The sequence below is a fragment of the Colletotrichum paranaense genome (assembly GCF_030867605.1).
Source record: "Colletotrichum paranaense strain IMI 384185 chromosome Unknown Scaffold_7.1, whole genome shotgun sequence".
Lineage (NCBI taxonomy): Eukaryota > Fungi > Ascomycota > Sordariomycetes > Glomerellales > Glomerellaceae > Colletotrichum > Colletotrichum paranaense.
The window spans coordinates 362,603-383,067 of record NW_026848965.1 but is presented as its reverse complement, the minus strand read 5'-3'; the positions used below and the strand labels follow the sequence as shown (position 1 = coordinate 383,067).

General features: G+C 53.3%; 4 protein-coding genes across 4 annotated transcripts; 3 read left to right on the top strand and 1 right to left on the bottom strand.

Moving 5' to 3' along the window:
• Window positions 1–1,955: 1,955 nt before the first annotated feature.
• Window positions 1,956–4,956, top strand: CPAR01_08916 (uncharacterized protein; the record flags this gene model as incomplete). Its single annotated transcript, XM_060493183.1, has 6 exons — window positions 1,956–2,068; window positions 3,395–3,618; window positions 3,669–3,726; window positions 3,778–3,997; window positions 4,053–4,171; window positions 4,230–4,956. The coding sequence occupies 6 exons, from the start codon at window positions 1,956–1,958 to the stop codon at window positions 4,954–4,956; spliced, it is 1,461 nt and encodes a 486-aa protein (XP_060347313.1).
• A 4,999-nt stretch (window positions 4,957–9,955) lies between these two features.
• On the top strand, window positions 9,956–11,703 carry CPAR01_08915 (C2H2 transcription factor; the record flags this gene model as incomplete). The annotated part of the gene is made up of 2 exons (XM_060493182.1): window positions 9,956–11,016; window positions 11,088–11,703. The coding sequence occupies 2 exons, from the start codon at window positions 9,956–9,958 to the stop codon at window positions 11,701–11,703; spliced, it is 1,677 nt and encodes a 558-aa protein (XP_060347312.1).
• A 4,202-nt stretch (window positions 11,704–15,905) lies between these two features.
• Window positions 15,906–17,480, bottom strand: CPAR01_08914 (uncharacterized protein; the record flags this gene model as incomplete). Its single annotated transcript, XM_060493181.1, has 2 exons — window positions 15,906–16,938; window positions 16,987–17,480. The coding sequence occupies 2 exons, from the start codon at window positions 17,478–17,480 to the stop codon at window positions 15,906–15,908; spliced, it is 1,527 nt and encodes a 508-aa protein (XP_060347311.1).
• A 445-nt stretch (window positions 17,481–17,925) lies between these two features.
• CPAR01_08913 (uncharacterized protein) lies at window positions 17,926–18,267 on the top strand (the record flags this gene model as incomplete). Its single annotated transcript, XM_060493180.1, has 1 exon — window positions 17,926–18,267. One exon carries the CDS (start codon window positions 17,926–17,928, stop codon window positions 18,265–18,267), a length of 342 nt encoding a protein of 113 aa, XP_060347310.1.
• Window positions 18,268–20,465: the final 2,198 nt, after the last annotated feature.

Genomic DNA, 20,465 nt, shown 5'->3' with positions numbered 1-20,465 from the left:
TGGGGCGTTGTACTGGAGCGGCGACAATGGTTGATCCTGGTCAAGACAGCAAAAAGATGTGGTCCGTTGGGAAGTCGAGGCGAAGGGAGGACAGGGACCAGGACAGACGCAGGCCGGCGAGACTCGAGTAAAGATTTGCATTCGCCCCAATGACCAACACCATGGACTCATGGAGACGTCTCTGGTTTCAAGCGGGACGGCTGCCGCATGGGCTGGAGGATACGTGACTGCCAAGCGCTGTAGTCCAGAAGGTTCATCTGTCGGGCGTCCTGGAATAGATTGGTCGACGGTGGGAGCCCCAGGACAAGTTGGCATCCATCCCTAGCTTGTCGAGCGTGGATCGTGGGCACGACACGCGAGTGACGAGGGAGATCAGCGTGCCCTTTGATTGCTGGTGCTCTTCGTGTCCCCCTCTATTTTTCGCGCGATGCCAGGTCGAATTTTTGACAGTTGGCCCCTCAGTCAAGGAAGACCCCAGAAGGACGACGAATCTTATGGCCGGCCTGTGTAGGCTCACGCGTGGAAGCCATTGGACGTGCCAACTCCTGACGGAGGCCGGAGCCAGTTGTGTCGAGTAGGGCACCGATTGGGCTGTGACAGAAACTTTTCCTTTGCTGGGCTGGAGGATTGTTGCCCGAAAGGTCGGAGTAGCTTTTCGGTACCGGATGGGATGATTTGTGCAGGGTTGTACCTAGCGGGAGAAGAAGCGGTGACAACAGGCCGGGTTGGGCACAAATTGGACAAGCAAACACCGACGGCCGATACGATGAGGGGACGCGCGCTACGTGCGAAATATGCGTGCCCAACCATGCCTTGATGCCCACCTGGTAAGTCGAAGTTGCTTTTGTGCATCATTGAATCAGGAACCCTCCATCGAATACCCCGACAGTGGCATTGCTCGGAAGGGGTCGACTGACTATTTACCAGTCAACCAATCATGCAGCGCTTTAGCAGACGTTCATCGTTGTCAAAATCGTGGGCGTCTTGCTCCGCTGAATCCCGGGTGGCTTCTGCTGCTTTAGCAGTACCGGGTCGGTGACCTTTGGAGCCTCAATGATTCGCGGACCCGACAAATGGTATGTGTGATCTGAACGTAGCGAACGTGAAGCTAGTCACGGCGATATTGAGGCAAGGGAAAGCTTATGGATCCAAGAAGATATTGCTAGGGTTGGTCAAGATTTGGGCGGAAGCGTCTGGGCCCCCGCCAGGGCCAATGGTGTGCACCCCGGAGGCTTCAAGCTGGTCGTTCGGCTGGCTGCGGGTGACTAGCCCATCGCCATCGACTTCCATCGCCAATCAAGCGGGATGACGTGCGCCTCGGTTAACCCCAGTATCCTGGCGTGCCTGGGTAGGTTCTCGATAACCTCAACGATTCGAACTCGACTGTTCCGAATCCAAGGGCGAACAGTGGTGGTCGGACGATCGCCGCAATCTCTGTGCATAATACGCCCTAGATAGGTTAATCGATCTCGGGGTGCAGTAACAGTCAGAAGCAGTCGAAACGAGCCAAAGATTGCCGAGTGGAGGAGGGGGGCAGGATGGCTATTTCGTCTATTGATGAGCTGTCAGGCGGCGCCTTGTGGATTGCGGGGATTGCGGGACGATCAAATCGCCAAAGAGATAAAATGAGATGGATGACGTTAGTTGTTTTTGTTGCCAATTTCGTCACAAACGTATCGAGCTGCTGTCACATTTGACAGTTATTTTGGTGTAATGGCGACAACGACTACAGATACATCTCGTGCCATGTGTATGCGCTGCAAGATTTTGGGGGAAAGCCGTCGTTCGTCGGTCTGTGGACGGCGACACCTGTCGTTCCAGCAGCGCATTGATACAGGGTGGGTGGGGAGTTTGTTGTGTTGTTTCGTATGCCTCATTGAGACGACGTCTTTCTGGAGCGGAGTAGACCGTTGAATGTTGGCCGAAACAAAGGAGCAAAGATTCTTGGGCTCCCCATGTCTCCGGGCATTGAGAAGGCCGGGATGTTGCGCATGGCGGAGCGAAATGCGCATGACATGGCCGAAATCACAACCGGTGTGTCCCACTTTAAATCTGGCGATTCGGAAGGGTATGACCGGCCACTTCCACCGAGCTGTCAATGCGTCTTTGCTTCGTCGGGTCGATGCTTCTATTCCGTTTTCCGGGATAACGGCTCGAGATCGAGTTCAATCGAGAGGCCCGTCGCGGGTTCCTGATCGGCCCAGTTCTGCCACGATTGCCACGGTCGCACCTATGGAAGGATCCGGCCATAGAAGCATTTTCGAATCTTCGGTGTTGACGTTGGGAACAACACCGGCTTGGTAGTCTAGGCTGTGAGGATGATTCAATGGATGACAGGGTTGATGCTCGACGCTAAAGAGGACACTTTGGTATGGAAGATTGGTTTATGCCTTGCTTATTAGCGCAGGTAGGTTGAATTCTGGAATATTCTGTTCGTCTGTTTGAATCCTCGGCTGGGATGCTGGGCGGGAGGAAGTGTGGTTGTACGGTACTGTCAATCCGAAGTGAAGATGTGTTGCCTGATGGTGTATGGAGTAGTAACCTATGAGGCAGGGCGCCGCTTTCCCATTTGAATATTCACTTTTTTCCATCCAAGTTCAGGTCCTGCAGGTCCGGCCCTCTCTCTCCAGGCTCTTGAATACGCACCATCCATTACCTAAGGTACAACTCCAATGACCGGAAAAACAACGGCAGGACGTACTTGGAACCGACCTGTAGGGGCTTGGCGGGGCTGGATCGGGTGTTTCCCTGACCCACCAACTGACACCCTTCATCTCCTATTGGTCAAACTCTTATGCACCTCTCGTGTAGCAACTTCCACCTGACCGCTTACGCCAATCATCATCAACATCAGCAACGTTTTCGTCAATTTCAGGAGGCTGATTAAACATGAGGGACGGAAGGCAGAGACTTCTAAGTCGCAAACTACGTGTATCTCTTCGCTCAATTCCAATCTCCCAGCTACCACTTCTATGCTGTCCCCTTCTTGCCCAGAGCTTTCCCAAGGATCTCATGCAGCCGCAAGATCAATCTCGCTCTGGTCCGCATAGCCGCAGTTCCCACCAAGCATGATCAATCGGCGCCGCTTCAGGCCCCAGGACTGTGTGGAGAATCATTGATGACGAGGTGTGTTGCGTTGATATGGCACCGCCTAAGAACCGAATACGCAAATTCCACCGTCGCAGCAAGAACGGTTGCTCGACGTGCAAGCAGCGTCATGTACGATGTGACGAGCGCAAGCCTTTGTGGTACGCACCTCTCTCTCATCTGCCATGCCCACGTCCCCTTGGCAATACTCGTGCCCCTCAACTGCCCCTTATCCCACGTCCTGCCCGTGGAGGACCAACGCACAAGACACTCCTCCCGTTGAATGATTACCTAACATCGGCTTTAGCACAAACTGTCTGCAGACCGGCAAGGACTGTGTATATCCAGACGTCGAACCTGACGAGGAGTCTCGATCAGGTTCTCTTTCAGAGTCCCGATCTGGGTCCGAACTCACCGTTGTCCCGGCTGAAGAAGCCTCCACCATAACCAATGTCGTGTCAAACCAGCCATTTGCCGGCTTCTCATGCGACTACCAGATGTCGGCAATGTCGCAATGGCTCTGGCACCAATGTAAGCCGCCTTCTTTGCCTCCGAGATCACTTGACTAACACCATGCCCAGTCACTGCCTTTTACGTCAGAGGTCAGACTCCGGTAGAAAGGGGACAGAATCTATGCAGGTATGGTTTCGTCTCCTATCCCACGACATCATCCGGGCTAAAATGAGCAAGCGTACAAAGGACACTTCTGCATCCGGGCCTGCTTCACGGCTGCCTTGTGGTTGCGGCTTGCCAATGGGCATGGGTCACTGGATCCCTTGAACACGTCAAGGTGCCGTTTCTCTATCACAAGACAGCCGCCTATGAGTTTGCGAAGCAGCAACTCTCCGAGTCTGAGGAAACCGTCAGCGACACAGCCATCTTTGCTATAGCCAGCCTGGCACTCACTGAGGTAAAGAACCATGACGTCCTTATGATAGAATTTTGTATGCTAATGGCATGCGCAGGGAGCGGTTGGGGACTTGGATGCTTCTTCGAAGCACCTGCGCGGTCTTCACAGGCTGACTCTCAGGAAGAACGGCTACAACTTGATGAGATCAAACCTAGCGCAACAGATGCTGCAGATGTGAGTGGCCCCTTGCGGATAATGTGTAGCATTGATCGATTAACAATTACTTGGACAGGGCTGGCGATCGCCTACGTCTAGGGGAAGTAAATGTGATCCACGATGCCATTAGTGCTGATTTCCAGCCCAGTATCATCGCCTTGCTGTTCACTTCACTGTGGGATATGGAAAGTCTCCCGCCGCGGCAAGCACCGAGATACGGATGGTGGGAAGGCGACGAGACGCCCACGGACAGGCTCTGGCAGGACTATACCAAAAACCTAAATTGGGAGCTTTCCCGTGGATTCGATCCAGAGCGCAATATAGCGACGATGCTCAACAGCGACGCAAAGAGCAGCAGGGCGAGCTACATTGCCACCTTCTTCTACCTCGTCATGGCGGTCAATGACAGCGAAATGGATTGCGTCCTTACCGTGTGGCTGCTGGAACAGCTCATTGACGATGTTTGCGACAAGGAGGAGGAAATGATTGCCGGGACATTCAGTCGCAGCCTTTGGTTATGGAGCGTCCTGTTCGGAGCTGCTGTGGCTTACACGGGCAGACCAATTACCGCAACAGGCAGAGAGCAACTCGCGAGGTGGAGAGAGTTGTACGCTGCGAAATTGAGCTTGGCCAGCCACGTGCTGCAGCTCGACAGCTGGCACGACGCGAAGGCAGTCCTGGCGGAAGTTGCCTGGACTGAAGGCTCAGATGCTGAGGGGAGATTACAAGACATATGGGAAGCAGCCGTCTTGCGTCGTACGGGCTCTGCACATTGCGTCCATGAAGTGGACGTGACGACGTGAGTGGCTGAAAGTCAAGAATAACACGGCTAGAAGATCTTCCAGCTTCCGAATCAGCATGCTCATTGCCCTCTAGCACCATTTCGACAGAAAGAGATACGTCTGTGCATATCTCCGTACATGACATCGCCGACTGCATGCCGGAGCAACGTTTTGTCGAGATCCGGTATCAAGTTTTCGGTGACCTGGAGGCTGGCGACCCTGGCTTGAGTCAGAAAGCCGGTACACCGAGATTTAGATCGGCGTTTTAGGTAGGGGATGATGCGCAGCAACACCCAATTTGTCGTAGCGCAGACGGGCGGCTTCATATCCGAAACTTGTTTTCCTTCCTTCTCACAGTGAAAAAACTAGCAGCTGAAGAAAGATCCACCGACTGGCATCTTTTGATCTCCGGTTCGTGTCGGCGACGGCGGCGAGGCGCAAGGGCAAGATCGCCATGATTGCCAATTGCCTCACGTTGTGTTAAAGGGGGATTTCGACTCGGCAGCATCTACCGAGGGACGAGCGTGACAGAGTTCAATGGTGTGGAAAGACGACTAGGATGAGCCGAGTAAAAGGTAGTCCACCTGCGACCGGGCTCGATGGGGAAGTGTGGAAAGGGAAGCTGCCGAACGGGAGGTTGGAACTCTGCCGGCACGGATGGGTCAGCAGTGGATACTCATGTACTGATCATTATGCTTGAATATCAAAGACAATCACGTGCAAAAGTTGCGTCCAAGAGTTGTGAAGCCTTTGATGCAAAATGGTAGTAAAATGCTGGAGGGGGAAAAGTGAAGAAAGGAAGGAAGGTGGTTTCATCGTACACCTACCCTATTGTCCCGACACGAGGTATCTACTGATTGCAAGTACCGGTGATTAGACAATTAAGGTAAGATGGGTAGAAAGGCGGCAAGCTATGGCGCTGGTCTGGGGCTGCGGGTGGCTTGCGTCAAGCTAAGTGCCGTTTGTTTGTTTTATCCATACTGACGGGACGTTGTAGGTAGACGACTCTGAAAACGGAAAACGGACAGCGCTATCGCATGGCGCATCGTGGCTTCCCCAATGCCATGTGTCTTAGTCTTTGCTCTTACACTTGACCTTACCACCTTACATAAGAAACTCCATCTGAGAGTCTGGGACAGAAGGCAAGAACCTTGCACACACTCTCTCGATCTCAACTTCAAATGTCAACGCCTCGTCGTCTGCGTCCATCGCCAAGGTCTTTTCTCCATCCCATCGTCAATGCTCTCCGCTCGACGACGGGCGCCTCCGTCTCACGTCTCTCGCTGACCCCTCGTCCCGTATTCCGTGTCAACGTCAGCTCATTAGCCATTCCGCATTAAACTGCGTTGAACTGCCACACGCCAGTGGTTCCCCGCGTCTCAAGCTAATGCTGGCCTCAAAGTCAACAAGAGTCAAGAGCACCGGCTTCGTCGATTTCCAGCTCATCGGCGTCAGAGAAGACCGAGGTGGAGGGGCCAAGAAGATGGAGCTGTTTAATGCAAACTCGACGGGAATCCGGAGAACGAAGTCAGAGACGACGTGGAGCGATTGCTGGTGATCGAGTCGAATGCTCGTGGATCGCATCAAACTACTCAAGATGCCGCTGTCGTTGCCGGTGCCGCTACCGTTACCGCTGCGCTCCATGATACGATCGAACATGACAAGTTGCACCATGTTATCAAGCCATCACAAGGCCACACGCTGCACGTTACTCATGCATCGTAATGCAGCATCATCAAAGGAGTCGCAAATGGTTGGTAAGGACCGCTTCCGCCAGAAGCAGGCCAGCTGGTAGACACCGAAAGACCGCATCGCGAAGCGCGTTTATGTGTCTTGCGGGCGTGATGCACTGCGTTGTTGCTTGTGGTGTGTGGCCGACTGACTGCGACCCGAGCCAGTGAGCATCGAACACGCCAAAATAGCTACTGGCAGATTGTGCAAGTTGAGACGGAGACTGTCGGCCGGTGTGTGTCAGCCATTTGCGGCCCGCCAACCACGGCCACTGCTTCGTCGACGCGTGAGCCGGCGGCATGCCTACACCAATGAAGCAGCCAACGACCAGGAGGAAGAGTAACACGAGGTTGATGGACAAACGGGCTGACAGTCCGGCCTTCCGCAGTTCCCGCTCGGCTGTGGTGCTACACTTGTCTGTTGTTAGTGTCGTGTGCGTCTTTTTTCACCCTCTCGCTCTGTTGCTCCGCCGCCGTCTGTCGCCTGGCTTCTTCTAGCGGCCGGCGGTGTCGATGTCACCTCGGCAAGCGTCGATTGATGCGCGTCAAAACATTGGTTCAAGATGGCGCCATGACTTTGATGCTCGAGACGGCTACTGGAAACGGGTTACGGGAGGCTATCACGTCTGTGCGAGGAGGGAAAGGGGGAAAGTCAAGGAACAGTCGGAACAAGAGCAACACATATGGATGGTTAGGATGAGCAAGTTCCGCTCCTGGTGCGAGTCGACGAGCTGCGCAGCCTTGTTTCTTTTCTCTGCGTCTTCTGGCCTACTCTTCTACCGCCGGGACGCTTGAGGTTTCTGCACGGATGTGTTGGTGCTGCAGCCATGATCCCTCCACGCTGCCGAGACGGACGAAATACTGGCAGCGCGATAGGCCAGGGACGTGACTAGTCTCCACCCGGGACCCAAATTCAAGTCAGGAAAATCAAGGAAGCAAGACCAGTCACCGCCATCCTCGCTCGGAACGGGCCTATGACAGACGCAGACAGAATGAGGCCAGCTGGCTAGCGCCGTGTGTTAGCTCGAGTTTGACCTGCGGTCTTTCTGTGACGGCCAACACCAAGGCACATATTGGATACGACGAGGTCGGCGATTCGGCGGTGGACGCTGGCCGCATATCTGTCTGTTTCCAATGCAGCCAGCAGAAGCTGAGAAGAACAAGATGATGATGCTGCTGCTGCTGCCGCCAGGAGTCTAGACACTCTGGCCAGCAGCTGCCCACGACGCAAGACAGAGAGATGAGACTGGATGGGCTTGGAAATGAGTGGTGGACAAGATATTCCAAGATGTGATTGCTATTGCCTTGGCCTAGCATCCATTTGCAGAAACCAAGGGCGCCAATGCTTCGGAACAGGGGTTGTCTCTGGCCAGCAGAACATGGGCAGGGGGGGCCACGCATGTCGACGTGGTAGACAGCTCCACCCCCAATCCTCCCCTCCCGAGTCTGCCATGCCCGCAGCCCCTTGGATGCCCCCCTCACAGACCTCATCTCGTTCGCTCGTTTGTGCAAATGCCAGCAGAGACATGGCTTCGTCCCGCAACATTAAAACCCGCTGACCCCCTCTGTCCCTGCCCGACGTCTGTTTCTCTTCTTATTCTTTCAGCCCAACCCGCAACCTCATTCCTACCCAACTTCTTCTGCATTCTGCATCGCTGATCTCTGGCAACCCAACAAGCGTCAATATTGTCTTCTTCTACCCGCCTACATCCCTTCAGCCCTCAAACAAACGGTCAACCTGAGCTAAGAAAGATCAAAAAAGATCTTCCGCATCTTGCCACCCAAGGATTACCATACTCGACACCATCTCGACCAAAGCATTCCAAAGGAACGTCGCAAACAAGTGACCCGCTGTGTTTGCTCTTTTCTTTGGTATCTTCACACGACACAACTCAGCCGAGTTGATTCACATTGCCCTGGATTTGCATGACTACGCGACCCGAGGAATCAATGACTGCTCTTGTTGTTCCGCGCCCGGATATGCCTGGCTACAATTCTCTTGATTTGGACGACGTCCACACACCTTCTAGGTATTGTCTTTTCTTATTCTGTTCCCAGGGTGGTCCGTCGTCTTTTTAAGTCATGTATTGCAAGCTTCATGTACAGTTTCTTCGCGTCTCTACCAACCAGATCTTTCCCGCCGCGGAGGCATTCAAACTCAAAAGGATATATCGACCCATGGACTCCGGACTATTTTCTGCCTGGACACTTTCCGAAGGATCATTGCCCGGGACATACTTTCATTCCGCTGGACTACAGGAGACCGTAGTGCAGAGGCATAGCCTCTTGCCTGTCGTGCCAGACGCGGTCATCAACAATATTTGATACTATTCTACCGGTGAGTACTGCCCGACAACAGCAAACCTGAGACAAGCAGCAAATTGGACTCCACTGGAATATTTCGCACCAAACAAACCTGGACAATACCTGGAAACCTTTTCCCCAATGGATATTCATGGATATGACCTACTGGGACCCATGGACGTCTCACCCGAGGCTATAGAGGCTGCCCAGCTTCGCATTTGGATGGACTTCCCTGGATACCTTCACCCAACGACAGTGGATATGCTGGTTCTACCGCTTTGTTACTGCCTTACTTCAGGCTTGACAATGGCACATTTCGGCAAATAGACCCTGGACTATCACGGTGCTCCAGCACGCGTCGGCTGCTGTTCTCTCTGTTCATGGATTTTCGCTTTGACCATCTGCTTCGACTTGACATTACCTGGTCTACCTCCACAGCAGCACATCCTGACGGACGGGACTTGCTACTACGCTGTTTTCTGGAATATCACTCTTCAACACAACCGGCATCATTCATCATCTTGAGGTCTTGCACGACTGCTCACGCCTTGTGAGCCGACATGGGGACAACATCATCGCACCAAGGAAACTTGATCTCATCCTGAAGACTGCAACGCCGATACCGCATACTACCAAGGATTTCCATCTTCACGACTCTTCATCCTGAGGATCTCCGACCCATCTCTGTTACACACCTGGAGCTTCACATGTCTGATCCGCGGATTCACACTGGACCATCTTCGCCATCTTTCCTCGGACTGTATTCTGGCATGATCATGTTGATCTGCGCTCGCTTGGTCTGTCAACTCATAACTCCGAACCTATGAGGCACAAGACCAGTCTGCTAACATGCTTGTACTACAGGAACAAAGTTGTACCATGCTGAGATGTTTTCTTGTTTACTTGCTTTGCATTGCACACATGATTAGTGGAGAAACAGCACACTAACCCCCCCTTTCAGCGACTACAGCTTCTTCCACGCACAAATGGTGCCCTCAGGAATGTTTTCCTTTTCTTCTCAAACAGGACCATCGGACCCCTTGAGTGGTTCGTGGGAAACGACAGGAGAAGGTGCACAGAACTTTCAAGACTTCTCAGACAACGGATCTGCCCACCCGGGAGACTCCGAGGACTACTCATTCCAAGTTGATGGCCACATCACGCCCAGAGGACAGGGTCAAACTACCGAGGATTTGCAGAGCAAGTGGACTGCTCCCGCAACTGTTGGTAGCGAGCCCATGCGGAGAGGAACTTCGCGCAGCTCAGCCGGAAGCCGCAAGCACCGGATTTCCAAGGTCACATCTCCCAAGGCACGACCTACCAGAATGACTGCTGCTGCGTCAGCTCAAGTATCTGCTCAGCTGTCCTCCATGGACATCACAGGTAATGCCACGGTCTACGGACCTCAGCCCAGCGCCCAAATGATGGACGTGAACCCCTACTTCCTGGACACGGATACGAGCGCCGTCTCGTCCCAATGGTTTAACTCGATGGAGCTCGGCATGATGCCCGATGGCCTGCCCTCAGGCGAGCTGAACATGCACGTTGTGCCTGCTCAGATGCAGCTTGACCCGGACTCGAGCTTGGGTGCTCACTCTCCTTCTGCCTCCTGGAACTCCTTCAGCCCTACAGAGTCGCACCTGTCTTCGCCGGCTGGAAGCACTGAAGACTCATGGCTGTCCGCCCCTCTCATGTCTTCGCCGTCACACTCGGAGCACGTCTCCCCCATTATTCAAAGCCAGTCTCCAAGGTATGTTCCTCAGATCAGCTGCTCTAGCCTAGAGTCAGCCTCTGACGAGACACTCTTGTACAGCGCCAACGGGAAGTTCATGAGCGACGAGCTCGCTGGAAGCGTCCTCACCATCGTCGGCGATGCCGCACTGCCCCCTGCTTTCCCCAGCCGCCGGCCTACCAACGAGGGTGACACCGCCCGGGACCACCCTTTGTACAAGAACGCGACCCCGCAAGCCGATGGCTTGTTCCACTGCCCATGGGAAGGAGAAACCAGCTGCAACCACAAGCCCGAGAAGCTCAAGTGCAATTATGAGTAAGTCGGCCTTTGTCCTCGTCTCCATACCCGTCCCGTCCCCCGAGACTAACCACCCCTTTCTTGTGCAGCAAGTTCGTGGACTCCCACTTGAAGCCCTACCGCTGCAAGATTGACTCTTGCGAGAATGCCCGTTTCTCCTCCACTGCCTGCCTGCTCCGCCATGAGCGTGAGGCTCATGCCATGCACGGCCACGGCGACAAGCCCTTCCTGTGCTCCTATGAGGGATGCGACCGTGCCATGCCCGGCAATGGATTCCCGCGCCAGTGGAACCTGAAGGACCACATGCGCCGTGTTCACAATGACAACGGCGTTCCCGGATCCCCTACCAGCGTCAGCAACGGCCAGCAGAGCTCCAAGGGCCGTAAGCGCAAGGATGCGCCCAAGGCCGCCACCGTCGGACCCGCACCACCCTCCCGCAAGGTCACCGCCAAGGCGGCCGTCGTGGAGGCTGCTGTCAAGGAGGAGCCTTCCTCCAAACCCCTTATCGAGGAGTGGATGGCCCACCGCCAGGCTCTTGAGAACATCATTCGTGACCTCAACCAGCCCGAGGACATGAAGAACTCGCAGCTCATCAAGGATGCCCACAACCTCCTGTCCGCCATGGGCAAGATCGGACACAACCTTACCGCTCAACCCATGGACGCCAAGGTCCCCTTCCACGGAAACTACGCCCACGCCGGATGAATACCTACTTTTGGTCCGTAAAAGCCCGCTTTACACCATCGATAAAAAGACTTCCCACTGACTAGTCATTGCTTGCAGAACTTGGCTACACCAGTCACAGAATGCTACCAGCCCTGAATGCAAGCGCATCAGGTACCTTCGACTACAACTCGATCCTCTAAATTGTGGACGTTGTATGTTGCCGGGGAACCATCACGCTATCACGAGGACTTCGTGTCGTAATGAGCTTCTCTCACACTGGATAAATCCACACCTATGGATGGATACACATCGTATGCCGCCCGGCGATGGATACCTAGGATTGAAGTAAACGGACACCGCAAGGAGTACCCAAAGAGCCAACAAAATGCGCTCTAGCGAAAGGCCACGCCGCCCCCGCGCCGCGGTCAGATGGAGGAAGTGCGATTGCGATGCAAGGGAAGGCACACTGTTTTGATTTACGCACGATGGAATTATTAGAAGAGGGTACATGTAAGAGCTCACGCTCGACACACAACAGAACTTGTATTTGTTTTTGGAACTGGATTTTGGAGAAGACCCTCACAGCGCGAGGCTCCGCCACAACTGTGGCAAGTTACAGACTCGATCGAAATGGACCAACAGCAACTGGAATTAGATTATTTGAGTAGATAGGTGACGAAGAAGGAAATTAGTTAAAAAATAAGAAAATGGTGCTGAAACTCTGTGGTTCCCTAGTCTCACGTTGACTGAATATGATTGAAGTGCACTGGAGTTGTCGTTCACAGCAGAGTGCGTACTAAGACTTGTCTAGGGACGGTCGACAGCACACATTTCCAGCTGCGAGATACGGAAGCATCCTTATGGTGTCCCTAGTATCTAAGGGCGGCGAGTTCAGCTCTATTGAATGTCCATCTTAATGCCGTGACTACAGCGTGACCAAGTATTCAACTGTCACACAAAATGGTTAAAAGGATCAGAACACAAGTTGAGTTTAGCGAGCTCCGGTCTTGGCTTCATGTGGTACGTTTAGATCTATGCCTCGTTGCCTTTTTTACGATTTCCCCTCTTCAACCCATCCTTTTCCCTTCCTCTCATCTCTCTCTGTATAACTGCTTCATATCTTTGGGGGGTCCGAAGCGTAGACTGATGATGTGTCGAACCCTTCTACAGTATCCACGACCAAGGCCTGGAAAGATGCGACGCGCGGTCGATGGGCTGGAATCAACGAAGTCTACTTTTCCCTGTGAGGGATCATAACGCTTACCCACGTCTTGCACATGGTTCCCGAGATCATGGCTCGAGGGTGCGATCTTCTGGCTTTGGGGTGTGATCACGATTTGCTTGGAAGGGATTGGTGGATAGTGTTGATGAAGAGGGGCTTATCGGGGGTATATCACCGGCGTGTTGATGGAATCGAGATTCTTGATGGAGCGGATAACATCAGGGTCGACATGAGATCTCTCGAATGGAATTGGAGAACTTCTTTGCTCAACAGTGATAGAAGAGTCGATGACAGATGTGAGCAGTCTCCGCTTATGACCCCTCGGTGGGACATGGTCAGGGGCAAGTAACCTTGCAAAGGGATGGGACAACGGGGGAGAGTTGGCATGGAGGAGGAGAGCTGGGATTAACAAGGTCTATACGCATCCCGCGTTATTGACGGGGTTTCTTCCAGGGGAGTAACGCGTGGGTGTAGGGTTAAATAACCTTTTTCTCTACATTTACTCTCTGGATCTGGTGGAGGCGTGGTGGTCTCCCGCTCTGGAGACGTGATCGTGCGGGAGACGTGATCGTGATTTTGCATGGAGACGGTCTGTACACATAACCTCGCGGTAAGAGAAAAAGATGCGATTTTTTCGATTTTTTCCTAGTTAGCCGACAATAGCTGGCGCGCAGGTAGGGGTCGTGATAGTTTCTTGGGAACGAAGGAGTATGTCGGCTATTGAATACTTCGCCGTGAAGGGATGAGGATTAAGGAGGTTTGGTTTATAGCAAGGTTGGTGATGTGAGTATAGATTCCGACTGTAGGGCTCGGCTAACACGGGAGCTTCTTTCCCATAATGGGTATGTTACGATCGTCGTAGCTCTCTTAGATATGATGGGCACATGGTGTATCCAGTCTGGGAATCTCTGCTTTGACATGTACAAGATTTCCCTGACACAGGAAACTCCCAGACTGTGACGATACGATGGAAAAAAGCCAGAAAAGTTGCTCGAGTAACCCAAACTGAGCATGCTAAATGGCTTGCAAGAACACCGACTGCGCAGTGAGCCCCTGAAGCCGACCTGGACGTGAACGCCACATCATTTACAGGGGATCATGGGATCATGAACATTAGACAAGAATTGGATGATCGGACTATCAAGTCGAGATTGAGAGGGGAATCTAGGCACACGTGTGGGCGGGTAGGATGATGTGTGTACGGGAAACGAGTCTGATGTTGTGGCGACAAAGAGACATGGGGAGAGAAAAGCACACAGGAGCGGGAAGAGCATGCCCGCGCACAAAGAAGGGACGAGAGCGGACGAGGATGGGTGAGGACGAACAAAAGGCTTTCTGAGGGGTGTGTGTTTCTCGTGATTGCTAAATGTTGCGCAACACAATAGACCTCGGAGTTCCAGATATTCAGGAAGAAAAAGGCCGAAGAGGCGAGTCCAGGGTTCAAGCGCGCGGAAGAGACTTCTCGCAACAGGCGACGATCATCAGTCTGATCACCAGATGATTATTCAATGTGGTCACTGCCTTCGTCCCCCCTTTTACTTAATGATATGCCATTATAGCCTTTTCACCAGCTTACCATAGCTTACTTCTGGTCTTGAGTCTACCTAGACTCCGTTTGATCGGCCTTGCGCGCATGGTGTTTGGTTATGTGTATGAGAGAGCTAGAGTGTAAGCCACAGCTTTGGAAAAGTATGAAGGTGTGAGTGAAGTCGGTACAGACTTCCTGTAAAGGGGTAAAGGAGCTTACAGGATTGTTACTCGTCCATGCAAAAAAGGACGCGACTATCAACTAGATCGCCTTCGGTCGAACACGAATAGCCCCCTTCCTTTCGCGATGACTAGCGTTTGATTTAGAGATTCACTTTTCCACCATCTCTAGAGATCGTCACCTCGTTCTTCCTTCTCCTTCTGCTCTCCTAGGCCGTGCGCGACAGAAATATGCGGCTGCTAAGAACAAGAAAAAGGAAGGAGGATAGAATTTCACATAAGGGAGGGAGGAAAGCGACCACGGTGTCGAAGGCTTGTGCAGCCTGCCACGTGGAGGTGAACTGATGGAGGATGTGGGAATTTGCAAGGTCGCACTTTGCAGTGGGACGTTGACGGGCATTCTATGAGCGATGCTGCGATAGTATGCAGGTATTCTTTGTCCCTTCCTGTATGGCACAGCTTATCTGTAAGTGGCATGTCCTGGTCGATGGCGAGGGGCGGGACGGTCATCGCCGACGAAAAGCACCATTTTGAATTTGAACGGGAATGTATGCACGTGAGGGGTCTCTATCGAGGCGGCCGTCGCGGGAAGGACAACTTACCACTGGGGGTGAGGACGGCCAAGAAAATCATGCTTGCCCAGGAACAAAAGTCGGGGTAATGAGAGTGAGAGAAGGGCAGGACCGCATGATGATCAGCGGCAGCCTCGATAGACGCAAGTGATGAGCTGATGATATGGTCAGCGGACAAGACGGCAGCGAGAGTTTGTGCCCTTTACGCTTCGGCCGCCGCCTTCGGGAACGGTGCCGAGGAGGAGGAGGGCGGAAGTGAGACGCTTCTGTTCTGTAAGAAACGGAAAGTAAATGGACGATGCTTGGGCCAATCAGAATCCCATTCCCGGTGGCCGTCTGGACCAAGCCGGGACGAAAGTTCACCTTGTTCAACAAAAGGGATGGGCGAGAGCTGACTGAGAGTTTTGTACAAAAAAATGAGATGGGAGGCAAATGGGCAGATGGCGGTGTTGTTGGCACGGCGAAGGCAAACAGGGAAGAAGTCTGAATTACTAGTCATTGACCTCGTTGACTAAAGCTCGGGTCTGGCTCCCGAGAAGCTTAAATAGGTAAGAAACTATAAACATGGCCGTAAAGGGAAGTGAAATGCAGGAACTGATGTCCTGAGGGTGTATCGTAAAACTCTTTGAGCAAGCATTCTTTAGCCGCCCCTCCCTGGTCTTTTACCTCAAAAGAAACAACAATGGATATTCCCGTCTGCAAGGTTTATACACAACGTACAAGCTTTTTAGGCCCGTCAATTAGCCCCCGAATGTACCGACAGATCCCGATTTCGCGTGTTTCCGCAGAGGCGCGGGTACGGCGGTGTAACTGCTGCGGTCGTATGTGCCATAGCGAATCCCTGCCTCCAGGTCGTCGATGCTCTGGCGGATGCTCTCACGATAGACAACGTCGTCAACTTCGTAAAGGATCTGACTATGACGACTGCTTTCGCCCGACGCATTGGTAAGGTGGCTGTCAGGCCGGCCGTCTTCAGCACTGAAGCTGGGCCGGTGCTGACTTGAGGGCTCTGAGTTGCTCCTCATGTGTTGAATCTTTGGGCGGCTGAAATTATTGACGGCTTGGCGCCGGGCCATTTCCGACTTTTCCGTCGTCCGACCCCTCGGAGCCCTTCTCCTGTCGGGAGACCTATCCGCGGGGCCTAGACTGGCTTCGTCCAGTTGGATGTTGATAGTGTAGACTGATTGATTCTTCATCACTGCCGGTAACGGCTTGTTGAGCGTCCCTTCACTAAACCTTTTGGTTGCGGGGGACTTTGAGGGAATTACGTCGAGCTCCTTCACTGTAGGCTCGTTTGACATCTGACTGGTTCTTGCCGAACCGGTGGTGGCCTTGTCGGTAGGTACTGGCTCCGTTGTCGCGCGAGTTTTGCGTGCGTTGGTGCCGAGGAACTTGGGAAGGTATTTGTTGAAGAATGGCTTTGTAGAGGGAATACTGGTGCAAATGATGCCGAGAAATAGCTCAAGGCAAGATACAAGCCAGTTGATCCAGGCGTTCCATGTGGCGTCGGGCTCCGTAGTCATGATCCAGGTGAAGTATGTGCGAGCAACACCGGCAAAGCATGCGAGGAATCCGGCACCAAATAAGAGGTTGACAATGGTAAGTTGTCTTGAGGTGAGCTTGTCGGCGTATACAATACGTACGAGGGCGAGGGGTAAGAGAACCACCAGGAAGTCCGTGACGGTATTGATGGTTCCGGCAACGAGAAGATGGGTGGATTCGTTGATGCAGTTCTGCGGCTCCAACGAGAGAGTCCAATAGAGCTTGAGAGGCCTTGGATACGTCAGTACTGCGCGTCTTTCACCACGACGGAGAACTTACCGGCACTGCAACATAGCTACCAACATAAAGACGATGCAGTTGACGGAGATTAGCACCTGTAGTGCTACGACGAGCACTCTCAACTTATTCGATGCTGCACACGCGATTCTGTACATCAGAGCCAACATGGATAACTTGGTGAAGCTTGTTGCCAAGTCGAACAGGATCTGGCTGGCGAGGCCGATTTGAAGTGATCCCGTAATAGTTTCGGTAGGCACATCCCAGACATGCCGCCCCCAGCCATAGCTGTTCGTAGCTATGACTCCAAGCACCACGAAGCCCGTGGCTGGAATAAAGGCCAGCACGACGAGAATGTCGTCCCAGCCGAACCCATTAGTGATACATCGTCGTGTATAGATCCGGATGGAGAGGATGACAGTGGCGATGGCCAGTAGGATGATGGCAACGATCTCGTTGGCCGGGCCTCTCGTTACTGGATTGACGAAGTTCGGGGTCGGCCAACTGAGAATGACTTCTACAGGCGGGATTCTCATATCGTAGATGGCGTGAACATCATGGAGAACGGGGAGTTGGCCACGACTATTGCTAAGAAGCGGAGGTGTAGGAGAGGTTTGGGGAGTATCTCCTCCTTATTCCTTCCCTATGCGGCGTCCAAGGTGGTCCGAGTACACGCGGGGACGAAGAGGACACTGGACGAGGGGGGATGGGCAAATCGAATGGATGGGCAAAAAGACGTTTTTTTCAGCGGTGGTGACCGTGCTTGAGCCTAATCAACGGATGAAGGCAATGGCAAAGCATAACTCTGCTTGTGACATCAAGATGGTGATGCGAGCCCCGGCCAATATATCCTTTCGGTCTCGATGGTGGCCATCCCATCCCTGGCACGGCACTGCGGGGAGGGGGGGGGGGAGTGGTGCGAGGAGTGAGTGTTGGCGAGACATTCTCAAGGCCGCACTGACGGCTTGAACCGGGGTTCTCATGAGGAACTGGTGGTGTCGTGTCGTGTTGTCTCTCTCAGTGTCCATTGGGTATCCACGGGGCGGTGCTGAAAAGGGAACGATGGATGCTACTCCGTTGATCCCACGGCATCTTGGCCGGTTGCAAGTCTGTGTGAAAGAAGCCGGAAAGGCAGTAGACTTCGGCGCCTTGCTTCTTTGCGTAAGTCATCTTCTGCGGCACCGTCGCATCACTTCTCTAGAGCCGTTATGGGAGAGAACGTCTCCCAGCCCTATTGTTGGTTTTGCAGCTAGGGTGACAAGCCCGTTTCTCCGGCTGAGGAGGCTCAACAGCAGACTAGGCCGTTTGACGCGGCAGACCTAGGCTCAGAGACCGGGGTCATTTGCCGCTAACGCAGCCGAACCAGTTTGAAGCTACTGAGACAGCTTTCACTTCTAGGTGTCAACAGTGTCAGAATCCTTTCATGATCGTCAGCGTCATGCGCCAGGCCTGCGATCATGAGCATGACATATCAAGGGAAGCTGTCAGTTTATTTGACAGAACGGGTTGGCCGCTGACAGCTTCATTCGAGCGGTAAGGTACTTGTTGGTGAGAGCATTCAAACTCAGAAACCGGCCCTGGTCTGAATATCATCATGATGGTGGAGGTGGGCGGCCGGTGGACGTAGCGGAAAGCAGGCTGAAGGTGGGGAAGACAATGTGTTCCTGGATGAGGATCAGAAATGTTTGCATCCAGGATCTGGATTGGCGAGTTGTCTTCGAAGCCGCGCCGCCTTCTCGTTTCTCTTTGGTTACTGTGGTAGAGAACTGTTTGGAGCTTGGCAGGACGCACGGGTTTTGGGTTCGTTATGGCGCATTGACGACCGGGCGAGGGCATGATAAAACCGTACGTGTCAGAGGGTGTTGGACGCCATAGGCCCCAATTCGATTCTCGCCTGTTCGACCTCGACATCCTGGACAGGCCTCTTAATACGGCTAGAGGCAGGTCATCGTGTTTCCAGAGGCTATGCTGCAAGGCCCCCGTGATGCGGCCGCTCTCTGATATGGTAGTCTTGGCCTGTCAGGTTCCGGTCCCTATCACATCGGATCTGGGCGTTCCCATGACTGGTGGCGCCCCAATGCTACCTTGTCTAACGAACAGCGGATGCCAGGGTACGCATGTCATCAAGCGAAGAGGCGGCTTCATATGCAAGAGGATGGAATAGGATGGCGTACTTTGACGTGAAGTCGTTAGCTGGCAAGGAGTTGACAGCAGGTGTTAGTTGGAAGATGCGGCTTCCATTCGGTTCTTGAGCCATGACATGCTGCCCCACACCGCGAATGATCTTAGTCATCAGCCAGACGACACCTCTCAAGTCACACTCAGCAACTCATATCACAAGGCCGATTTCAACAACTCTACTATCCATTGCCTCTGGGTTCGTCAATCTCGCCACACTCAATGAAACGAACCAGTACTGTTATCTGGATGTCGTATTGCTTCTTCTTGCAGCCACCACGCGCAATAGCTGGGTGGCCAGATTGCTATTTCTGAGCCGTATCCGAACCACCCCTCGTACGCTGCTGTTTCAACCGGCACACGATGATTGGGGCCCTGGAAGGTCGGCAGCGAATGATGTCGCGAGCGCACAGCTCGGTCCCGGTGTTCCTGTCATTAGCGGGCAACGGAGAAAAAAGTCTTCAGCCCTCTCTCCCTCCCGCCCGTCGAGAGCAACCCTCCGTGAAGCCAAGTTCCCCGGTCTGGATCATGGCTGGTGAAGATGCGATTGGGCCCTGAGATCAGGCCGGGGCTGTCAACCCCACGTGTGTCCGGCCTGCCATCAGCTGCGCCTCCCGGGGGCTACCCCTTACTTGACCGACTCAATCATAACGACACTTGGCATGGGTTCATTATACCGCCTGGAGTGCTCACCTATTGTGCGCGAAAACGGGTAGATGACGGGTTCTAGACGGCACTGGACTTCTAGAATGCCCAGGCGTCTCGTATGACAGATTGTGAGAAGACATTGTGTTTCTGACGCGATATTCATGCCGCCTAGCGCGTGTTCGTGAAACGTCGGAAGCATGCTGGAGAGGATGACTCTTGGCAAGGCCATCACATCTCAAGTACAGTGTGCTCTATGATATGGCTCGCTCATTCTTGCACTTTACTATGTGCCACCAAAGTGCCATCCGTCTCCCATGTCAGAGGCCACCAGTCCGGTATAGACTCGTCTAATTCATAGAAGCTATCTATCTCTTCAAACGCGTGGTATCGGTTCTTTTGCGCCTCGCTGCATCTATTCGAGTTGAAAATGGTTTCACCGTACTCGAAGAGTTCGAGGTTTAGCTCATGATTGCACAGAACAGCCCGAAAGGGGCGCCGGCATAGCAATAGATAGATGAGGCGAGGGCATATGCCGAAGCTAGCACTAGACGAAAGCTGAGAGAGAAGGCTCCTGTCTGAAGAGCCTGATACGGAGGCGTATGAATCCATTACGGAGCTCGGTGATCGGCTTACACAGCTTTAGATCTGGAAATCGTCTCTTCCATCTGCAAACTCCACGTCAATCCTGCTTCGAT